The 10,888-nt window shown below is 42.0% G+C and overlaps 1 protein-coding gene across 1 annotated transcript in view; it reads left to right on the top strand.

The window, feature by feature from the left end:
- Nucleotides 1–2,720, top strand: part of LOC101859753 (U3 small nucleolar ribonucleoprotein protein IMP3) — a gene marked incomplete in the record, with an annotated part of 36,835 nt that extends 34,115 nt beyond the window's left edge. Inside the window, 4 exon segments of the mRNA XM_013090504.2 lie at nucleotides 87–166; nucleotides 1,015–1,066; nucleotides 1,705–1,777; nucleotides 2,602–2,720. Coding sequence (XP_012945958.1) covers nucleotides 87–166; nucleotides 1,015–1,066; nucleotides 1,705–1,777; nucleotides 2,602–2,625 — 229 coding nt within the window.
- Nucleotides 2,721–10,888: the final 8,168 nt, after the last annotated feature.

Genomic DNA, 10,888 nt, shown 5'->3' with positions numbered 1-10,888 from the left:
CCGTCTCTCTCTCTCTCTCTCTCTCTCTCTCTCATACCCCCTCTCTCACTAAAACTAAAACTAAACCAAACAATATTTGTCCCCAGGAGACGACTGCCGGTTCTGATGGTGCGGAACCACATGGCGGAGACACTGAAGGCAGCCACCACATTCATTGAGCAAGGACGTATCCTTTTGATAAACGCACTTCATCAGAGATACATTTTTCTTTAGTTTTCTTTTTTTTTCATTTCTTTCTTCTGTCCTTTCCTTTCCTTTCTTTTCTTTTCTTTTCTTTCCTTTCCTTTCCTTTCCTTTCCTTTCCTTTTCTTTTCTTTTCTTTTCTTTCCTTTCCTTTCCTTTTCTTTTCTTTCCTTTCCTTTAATTTTTTTTCTCCGAGCAATACGGACAGGGTGTCAAGTGACTTCGAAGTCTTGTGAAGCATTAATTTTATTGGGAGAATTAAACGATTTACTCACACTGCAGCAATGCAGCCTACTGTGGGCTCCAAACATGCTTAGTCCGCAAACAGTAGCGTTTTACTGAGAAAAGATAAAAATCTCATGATTTCCATTCTCCTATTTGAGCAATCTGTCCAAACTGAAAACACGGGCCCACGGCTAAACCGAAGTAAAACCTGTGGTCCCGTTGATCCCGATTGAAGTTGACTCCACTGTGAGCATAGGCCCGTGTATTTGATTAAAAAAAAAAAAAGAAGTGAATTCACTCATTCGTCAATGCATTGAGAGATTAGACAAGGGACGTAATATTGGCAAATAGTTCCCGCCCCATGCAGGGTGGTTTGCTCCCTTGTAGCGTAGCAGGTAGTAGTATTTGGCTCTTCTTGAGTGGGTATCTTGTCTTGACTTCCACGACATCCCTTTTCGTGCCAAGTTTGTTCATGTGAAGTCCTGAATGCTAAATGAAAATGTGGCAGCCTCTCAAGATTTCCAGATTTTAAAATAAATTGATGTGTCTAATATTTATGTCAGTAATTAGCCTATCGTTGTGTTGTTCCCCCTTAACTCCCCCTAGACGTGCGTGTTGGTCCTCATGTGGTGGACGACCCAGCCTATCTGGTGACAAGGTGAGTTGTGCAAGTGGGTGGTTGGCGGCTGCTCTGGTGTGATTTGCTTTTAAAAAAATTTATTATTATTTTTTTGGACCAAACATCTATTATCCTAATCTTTCCTACTTTTATGGTTGGTTGGCGGGTGCTCTCGTGTGGTTTGCTTCTTTTTTCCTATTAAACATCTATCGTCCTGATCTCCCCTCCTTCTTTTTTGTGTTTGTTACTCTCTTGTAACACCTCTAACCTTCGCCACTTATACGACCTTATTGTGTTGCAAGTGCCGTAAAACTCTTACTTAAAAAAACAAACAAACTTACTACTTTCTTAGTGTGTTACTCTCTAGTGACCTTTTAATCCTCAGCATGTATATGACCTATTAGTGTTGCAAGTAAGTGCTGTAAAAGTCTGACATCTACTTAAACTAAAACATAAATCAAATTCCAGCATCTATTTCTGCCTTTACCTTCCACTTGTTCCTAAATGATGTAAATTGTGCTGATGAGCCTTAAAACATTTACAATTTGTAAGAAAATCTAGATCTAGTAGAAGAATTCTACGTCTGCAATTCGTACCAGGGCCACCATCCCCTTTGTTATGTTGTAGTCTAACTTAATACCAACTGAGCTAAGGGAATGCCTTTTTGTTTGTTTCAGAAACATGGAAGATTTTGTATCATGGAAAGACACCTCCAAGATCAAGAGACAGGTTCAAGAATACAATGACATCGTAAGTATCAGGGAAGGGATGGCTTGTCAGAAAGTGTTGCAAAGTGGAAGATGTACGATATTGCATCTCTGTCCTGAATATGTATTTCAGCCAATCAATTCTTTTACATGGATTAGAAATGTCATAAGTTGTTGGATTGCTGGATAAGTGTTCATCTTTTTGTATAAGTTAGATGAAGGGGAGGGGAGATACGGCGCGGGTTGCCCTTTTTAGATATTTAAAGATTCTGATTATCTTCTTATACTATATAGTCTTTTTTCTGCCATCTTCTTAGACCCCAATACAATCACCCTGGTTATAATTTTGAATTATAATGAAGTGATCTTTAATACTAATAAAATGAATAAAATAAATCTATCCCAGTAGAATGTAACACCCCCCCTCATAACCCTCCACTCAAACTTTTTTTTGTGTTTGATAAATTAAAGCTATTCAAAGAAGACCAGCTGCAATATGTATTTCAGTCAATTTAAACATACCACCAGATGTCAATGTTTTGGTTTTGGGGTTGTTCTGTTGCTATTGCTGCCATGATAATTTAGCTGAACCTGCTGTGACTGCCGCCAATAAAAGACAACCAATGACCTGTTCAGTTGACCAGTTTCCATTTCCCCCTAGATCTTTTTATTTATTTTTAAAAAACATAATAATGACACTGTAGGACGTCCATCTAAAACATCTAAATCTAAAACGGCAGCTTTCCTCCTCTACAATGGGAGGCCATCTTAGAGTCGACAATTTTGCCTGTAGTTCTCACCGTTATTCATTAGGCCCTACTTTCATTTTATGTTGACATTTTTCTCATTTCTTTTTTCTTTCTTCAGAGAGACGACTTTGACCTGGCATGAGAACATTCCAATGGAGGTCACCATGCTCTACTTGTATACTTGTATATAGATCATGTATAAATCATCACATTAAATCTATCATCATGAGGAAGATTTATCGTTTATCGTTTGTTTGTTCATTTATCATGATTTCATGATGAAGATTTATTGTCTGTTGTTTTTTTTATGTGTGGAGATTTTTTTTTGAGGGTGTTTAAGTAAGAATATTTAAAATAGATCCTCACATTTGTTCAACGCTATCCTCTACCCAGTGAATTTTTAATGTGAGAATGTGTGTTTGGGTCTGGGAATTTTTTGTGTGCGCACATGTGTTATTAAATTATCTCCCAATGTGCATTTTCTGTCCTTTTCTGTCCTTTGGCTCATCAGTTGAGTGAAAATTCTGCTTCATACAACACCTAAAGCCTTCTAGTGATTAGAGCACTATATAAATTCTCATTATCAGTATTTTCATAATTTATTAAATGGAGGTTGATAGTGATAGTTGGGGCCGTTGTTTTTTTCTTCCTTGGTTTTACTTATTTATGTTTTGTTTTTTTGTTTGGGGTTTTCTTTTGTCTTATGAATGACTATCCATCTAATCTAACAATTATTATAATTAAGATTTTTTCCAACTCTTCGGGACCAATATAGGTGTAATGCAAAGGCGCTGATGAACCTAGAATGTGCAATTATATCAGCTGTAATTATTGTTTGTGTTTTTTTGCCCCGAATCAACACATTTTTAGATCACTTAGAAGGCGATGCGTTTATTTCGACTCTGCTCATCATGCCAACCGGGCTGAAAGGTAAACACAACTCCGGCAGACAGACAAAGATGCTCTATAGAAATCTCCCCACAAGGGGGAATCGAACTCATGTCTTCTGCACATGACAGCAGTTGTCCGTCCTCTTTGTGATGAGAAAATCCTACACTACATAATGCAGTCTTGCACTTCTTTTTGTATATGTGTGTGATCTTTGAAATCCTGTAAGAATAAGAGTCGGTCGAGAGTCATTTTGTTAATTTTAAAATGCTGCTTCCGAATTTTATACACTGAAGTCCACTTATAACAAGTCCTGAAATCACGAGAAGTCTGTTATAAAGACACTCTTCTTAAACCCCGTTTTCCACCCTTCTTTATCTTTGTAAATAAAATACTGCTGTAGCGCAATCAGACAAACACACGAGTAGGTTATAGTAGGCCTACTTATAGCGGTTATAGTACTTATATAGCGGAATATTGCTGCTGCTGTGCGCAGCGCATAGACCAGTTATACATAAAACCTCGCCAGTTGAGAAAGTTGTTGGTGATCTAGTAAAACCAAGGACCTTACAACTCGTTGAGCGAAACAAAGAATGGGAGGGTCTATGTGTGCCAACAATGAAGGCCGAAGTGAATGAGTGGGGAAGGTGTGGCCTGCGCAGACAAGCAGAACGCATCGTGTGAAAGGCCAGCCTAGTCTAGACTACTAGATGCGAATGTGTGACGTGCGCAAGCAGACGCAATGCATCACAGGGTGTGGTGGGGTGGGGGACAACACAGCGGGCGAGTCAGCCAAGAGCCCTTTCTTTCTGATCGCCAACGTCGATCTGTCAACATAGCTAGCACTGAGAAAGAAACATGATTCGATTTTTGATCAAGTAAGAACAAGAGGTCATCTTGAACAAAATCATCATCCTGGGCGATAAACAAAAAGAACTAAACAGAACGCCAAACTCACAGATTAGGCTTTCTTTATAAATTTCCCTTAAATTTATTACTGGATCCCTTATAACGAGAATCCTGGTATAACGAACATTTCGCACCGGTCCCCTCCCTCTCGTTATAACAGGATTCCACTATTTTAAAGATGGGATGCAATTTTCAATAAGTTTATTAACCGAAATTTTAACAATAGCAGGTCTTGCAGAATGCCGTCCGGCCGCAAATATACCAGGCACAGCCAGATTTTTGTGCATCCGGTCGCTGGATAGTCTGCTGACCAAGGGGGAAAGAATTCCTGTTTGTAAACTGATTTGAAACCACATCCTCCTATCTTAAAAAATTGGTGCATCTGGGTGTGGGAGTGATAGTATATGTGACTCGTGCTGACAAAATGAGTTACTTCTCGGATTCAGGCCTTAAATGAATACATACATCACACTTATAGTATAGGTGAAGTTTTTATAATTTATAAGCTTGAAATAAGAGGTATGTAATATTTAAAGAATATGGCTTCGATAGAAAATCTACAAATTTGACCCTTATGTCAATTTTTGGCCAATGTCTCCATTTGTGGATGTCGAGAAGTATCTCATTTTGTCAGCTCGCCTCACATATAATAAAAAAAGAAGTCATCTCAGACAAGTTGTCCTCTTGTACAGTGTCACTATAAAAGAAGAAAAGACACAAGGGAGAGGAAGTGGGAAGTGGTCGTTCGTACAGGTGATTGTCTTGGACAGGTAGTCACTAGAGCTGGTTCGACTGTACTGTACAGTTGAACCTATCCAAGGCCGATGAGGAAAGTAGTTGTCTTAGACAGTGTCATCGTATTTACAAGAAAAAAAAAAACCTGCAGGAGGTGGGGTGGAGTGTGACGTGGTCTTTTGTACAGGTGAATATCTTGGACATGTGGTCGTTAGAGGAAGTTGGACTGTACTTGAAGTAAGTGACACCGACAGTCGTTGTTCATCTCACAGAGAGAAATTTGTCCTGATCGTTTACACTGGCAACGGTGTTGTTACACAGGCCGTCCACCCACCTATACATACAAATAATATGTGAGGCAGCGTGGTGGAAACAGGCTCTCGTCAAATTTTTGTGCTTGTTAAGTTATTGGTATCATTGTAAAGCTTGTTCACTTGTCTTGATTTGGATGAAAAAAATTATCCATTTATCTTGAATACAAGTCGTGATATTAGCGAAAGAAGGAGGAGGGGGTCACTTGTTTTCAGAGGTAAAATTAGAGAGAAAATTGCTGACAAAGATTAGCTATCTCCTTAGCTTAAGAGTCCGTTTTTACTGAAAATTTACATTTTTGTGCCTTTAGTCAAAGCTTTTCTGAAAAATCGACACAGAAATGAGTTCTTTAATGGGCATGAAAGGTGTTGAGCCAAAAAAACAAAAAATTGATAAAAATTTACAAACCTGCGGGAAAATGCAAGTTTCTTCACTTTGATTATTTTGACGAGAGCCTGATTCCACCACGCTTCCTCACATATAATAAATAGCATTTGTATAGCACATATCCCTGCTCGACAGCAAGTTCTATGCGCTTTACAGTGCAGTATAGATCTAATAGTATTACCCCAGCAGATCATAGAATACCCAGAGACATTCTCAGCTTCCCGGGAAGTTGAAGCGTACATTGCAAGGAGCTGATTAACGCCCAAACACTAACAAACTGACAAGTTCTTTCACTGACAATAGCTGAGTACCCATTCCCATCTGGGTGAAGTGAAGAAAATTCGTGTTAAGTGCCTTTCCCAAGAACCCCTGACGGGACTCGAACCCACGACCTTACGGTTGCGTGTCTGAGAGCCAAATCACTAAACCACGGACGCCACCAAGTAAGAAATAAACTTGTCAGGAATTACAAGCTCAAACATCACCGGGTTTTGTGGTGAGATTTATGCGCCTTCTTTCTTATCAAACTACATCCAGAATCTATCGTTCTTATCTCTTCTCCTCCTTCTCTTCGCATGTTACTATTGTTACTCTCTAGTGCGTGTAACACCTTTAAATGCTCGACATTTTATGACCTAATTGTGTTGCAAGAGCTGTAAGTGGGTGGTTGGAGGGCACCTCTGGTAGGTTCTACTTCTCTACTTTCCATCGGTCGTTTCTATCTGTCTGTCCTACTTTTTGCAGGTGGTTAGTGAGCGCCACTGGTAGGCCATACTTCTTTACAGTACTTTACTAGATCTAGATCTATCTTTCTTTCTCTGTTATTTCTGTCTGTTTCTCACTTGACCCTAGTACTAAATTAAATGACTATTATTGTGTCGATGTGCTTCTCTTTACTCAAAACCCCCCCCAAAAACCAAAGGCAGAAACATTCTTATGAAACTAAACTGTAACATTCTTACTGGAAACCAAACAAATGTCTACCATTGCCTGTGACTGTGACAAAGATTTATTAACGTATTGAGACCGTACAAGTACAATGTCACTATCTCAACCAATCTTTCAACGAGATACCTGTGAATGTACAACGAACAAGTAAATTTTTCTTAAACGTTAAATGTAACACAATACATTACATTAAAAAAGGAACGAAATCTGAAAACTCAACAAAATTTGATTCACTTGGCCTGCCATTTGGAGGCTACCATCTTCCGCTTGGCAGTTTCTATCTCTCTCTTCATCCTGAGAACCTGCCTGTTGATGGACTGGAGCTCTCGGAGTATCGTCTGCACGAGCTTCTCCCCCTCTGTCTTCCTCTTGCTCACCTCGGCACGGGCCTTGGTCTGGGCGGCGTCAAACTCGTACTCAAAGGTCACGTCAGCGGAGACCTCGCACAGCTGGGAGTCGGTCAGATCAGGACTATTGTTATTATCACCCTGAGTAGCTCGAGGAGGGCAGAGAGCCATTTTTGTTTCATCTACAGGATGATCTTGTGTGTGTGTGGGTACAGACGGCGCCAATTTGGTATGATGATGGTACGTGTTCGACTTTTCCGTGTTTGTGTTTGTCGGGTCAGAATTACTACTGTGGGTCGCTCGAAAAGTAGAAGCACCAAAGGATGTTTTTGTCCCATCTTGTGTGAGTGTGGGTAGAGACGGCGCTAATTTGGTTTGTTGATGGCACGTGTTCGACTTTTCCGTGTTTGTTGGGTAAGAATTATGACCGCGGGTCACTCCAGTAGCACAAAATGATGAGTTCCTCTCATCTAGTGTGGGTAGACATGGCGATGATTCCGACTGAGATGTCTGGTAGTTGTACGACTCTCTCGCCTTAGTGTCTGTCTGGTTTGTCAACGCAAACTCTTTATTCGTTTGAGATACGAGCTCATTAGAACGCTTTGTGTGCTTCAAATCTAGTGTGGGTAGACATGGTGATAAGTCCGATCTGTCCATGTTTGTGTCCGTCTGATCAGTCACTGCACGGTCTCTAGTCACTGTTTGGGGTAAGAGCTCATAAGGCTGTGTGGGCTTCAAATGTTCGTCTGTTAGAAGACTTGCTGTGTCTTGAGTAGATTTCTCGCAAATTGACACTTCATACACACCAGAGACTTGTTGTTCACGCAGAAAACCGTAACCGCCTAGATCTAGTTTCTGAATCTTCCTGTCTGACATTTTATTTTGGGTTGTGCTCCAAGTTGGGTGATGACTGAGGGTAATTTGTTGTCTTCCTTCTGTAGCTGCTTTTTTATGGTTCAACGACAGGGGTGAATAGACAGATAGAAACTCGCCCCCTTCCTTTTTGTCTAAAGTATCAACGACGTTGGGAACTTTCAATGTTTGTCTCCCATCAGTGTTCACTTCTGGGCTGTCGTGTGAACAACCTGCCTTTACTGAAAGCAACGATGGCGCTCCCAGCGGCGGGGATTGGAAGAGCGCCCTTTTACAATCTTCTCTACTTTCGTAAGTTCTGTTCTGAAGTGAAATCAGAGTGTTGGTCGGAGTGACAGTTCCAGCAGTGGTCTGTGCACATGACGTAACGCTGGTGTGTTTCTGTACAGTGTTATCTTTATCCATTTCCCGGTGCGCACGTCCACGCGTTATCTCACAGAGCGGCGTCCTTTGTTGGCTCACAGAGAGAACATTTTGCTCTTTGACTTTTCGGTCAAAATTATCAATGTCATCTGACCAGTGGCGTGTTGGTTGTTGGTTCTCCTGCTGATCGTCTGTCACAGTAAATCCTTGACTGAGGGGCGCCTGGGGGTTGTTCTCGGCGTTAGAAGGGCAGAAAGACGCTGTTGTATCAGCCGAGTCAGAAATACTAATAGGAACGGGGTTGATTGCCTTTTCCAGACTTATTTTCTCACTACCAATACCCTCTGAGTGGTTAAAATCTTTGGGTTTTATTTCTTCGTTAGGGCTTTTGGAATGTAAATCACCAAGGTGAGATCCAGGATCCTTCGGTTCATCAGATGTAACTTGGAAAGGTTGAGTGCTCCCACCGGCTTCATGTTCTGGCGTCTGTGTGTCGTCTTGACCGCTCATCTTACTGTGACACTGTGACTTCTGCACGTTTGTTTTAGCATTTAAAGAAACGGGTTCATTGTCTATGATACTGTCCACAGGCCATTGACTTGGCTGACTGTATGAAGTGTCCCGGCTTGTAGACGTATAGCACATAATATTGTCTAATCCTTGTACAGCGTTCTGTGAGTGGTTTGACTTCGCTAACGTTGCTTTTACGTAATATGTTGGAATGTGTTCCTGAACTTCTGCCGCAGTGTTCACAGAAAGAGAACTTTGAGTTTGAGAAACTATGTTTCTGTTTTCTTTACACCAGTCCTTGTTCCTCATGTCAGCAGTAGAGCACGCTGAGGCATTGTCCACAGCCACTGTTTGATTTCTATCTTTTACTTTTAGGGGATCTCTCTTCTGTGGGGAGAACGAAACGGTGTTTTCCTCCTGCAACTTCTCTGTCACTGGTACACATTTTAGGGACTGGCCGATAATTGTTGGTTGATCCACAGAAACTGGCTCTGTGACAACGTCAATGGACACGGGTTTGTTCAGAATCCGCTCACTGTCCTGGGACGCCTCTTCTGAAGCGTTGTTCGTTGTGGCCAAAGAGTCACAGTGGACGTCTTTCTGCTTCAAACTTTGAGACTCTCTCCTCTGTCTACAGGACGGGCCTGAATTTCTTTCAGAGTTCACCCACGTACGGTTGGGGTCACTCTCAGTTTTGTTTTCCTCGAGCATCGAGTGTGGTTTGCTGTCAGATAACGGCTCAAGAATTTCCTCATTATTATTGTCGTGAGATTGGCTAGTCAACAGATGAATTCGCCCACTGCTTAGTGTCAGGGAAACAACAGATACTTCCTTTCCTCCTTGCGCTAAAGTATTGACTTCACTGTGAAATTCTTTCCCACTATCAACGTTTTCTGCTGTTTGAACTGAAGCTGGTGGTTTTGTGGGGTCTAGGTCTACTTCTTTCTCCGGACAATCGGCATAGCTGGTCTGTGACTGTCTCTGTGTTGTGTTGGTAACTCCTACCTCTGCGGCCCGTGTGTGGTACGACTGTCTCTGTGGCTGGATCTCACCCTCTGGCATGCACATCTCTCCCGTCAACCCAGTCCACTCGTCTCGCTGGGTCTCTGTTCCTTCTTCATCAAAACCAGTCTTTTCGTCCCGGGGAACCGCTGTATCTGTAACAGTAACACTGTCACCGCTGATGGCTCTACAACAACTCTCTGGTAAGGCGTTAGGTGTAGTTTCTACATTAAATGGTATACAGTTATCTGCATTCTTGTTCCTTGAGACTGACCCCGAGCATTCTAGAACCATTTGGGTGTTGTCGTTTGGAAGAGATTTCAAATCCAACTCAAGCAATGATTCCTTACCGTTGTTTGAAGCCGACCCCTCTGCGTAGATTGACGCCCTGTTGTTGGTAAGATCGCCGAGAACATCTGAGCTGCTGTTGCATTTTCTTTTTCTTTTCTGCGAGGACTGCAGCGATGTTTTCACACAACTACTGTTTTCTTTGTGGGGAAGTTGGTGCTGAGTGGTGGTGCACTCTGGAGGTTTGAATTTCCTCTTAGTCTCTCGCTGTGACATGGTCAAGCATGTTTCCACGTCGGCGTTACGTTGTTCCTTGTCTGCTTTGTTTTCCTCGCCGTTCTGGCTCATGCAAGTCACGTTTATGTCTTCAGAATGTCGTGTGGTCAACATCTGTGCTGGGTATTTGGCAGGTTCAGATCCACGTGAAGTAACCCCAGTCTCTTCGTCCTTCTCATCGACAGCTTCTGGAGATAATTTAGCGATCCCCTTCACGCCCTCAAAGTTCAGTTCTCTTGTCGTATTTTCAGTACCGAGAGACTGACTTTCGTCTTGACCCTGGTTCATAAACTTAGCATCCCGAGCAAGGATAGGCTTGGGCACATCACCTGAAACGGTTTTAGTTTCGCTACAAGACGGACTAAGTTTCTGCTGTGCGACAATAGTTGTTGAGATATCCCCGACAAGGGCGTGAGCGGCGTCTGCTGACAGACAAACCGTTTGCTTTCGGAACATCTCTGGCTGGGCTCCCAAGTCTCGGCGCTCTTCCAGCTTCGTACTCTTCGTATTCTCAGGAGCTTCAACATGCTGGTCTGGTTTCTCTGCTAGTCCTAAGGCGTTCGTTTC

This window comes from Aplysia californica, unplaced genomic scaffold (assembly GCF_000002075.1).
Source record: "Aplysia californica isolate F4 #8 unplaced genomic scaffold, AplCal3.0 scaffold01309, whole genome shotgun sequence".
NCBI classification, from domain to species: Eukaryota; Metazoa; Mollusca; class Gastropoda; order Aplysiida; family Aplysiidae; genus Aplysia; species Aplysia californica.
The sequence above is the reverse complement of the archived record's forward strand: the minus strand, read 5'-3'. Positions and strand labels throughout refer to the sequence as shown.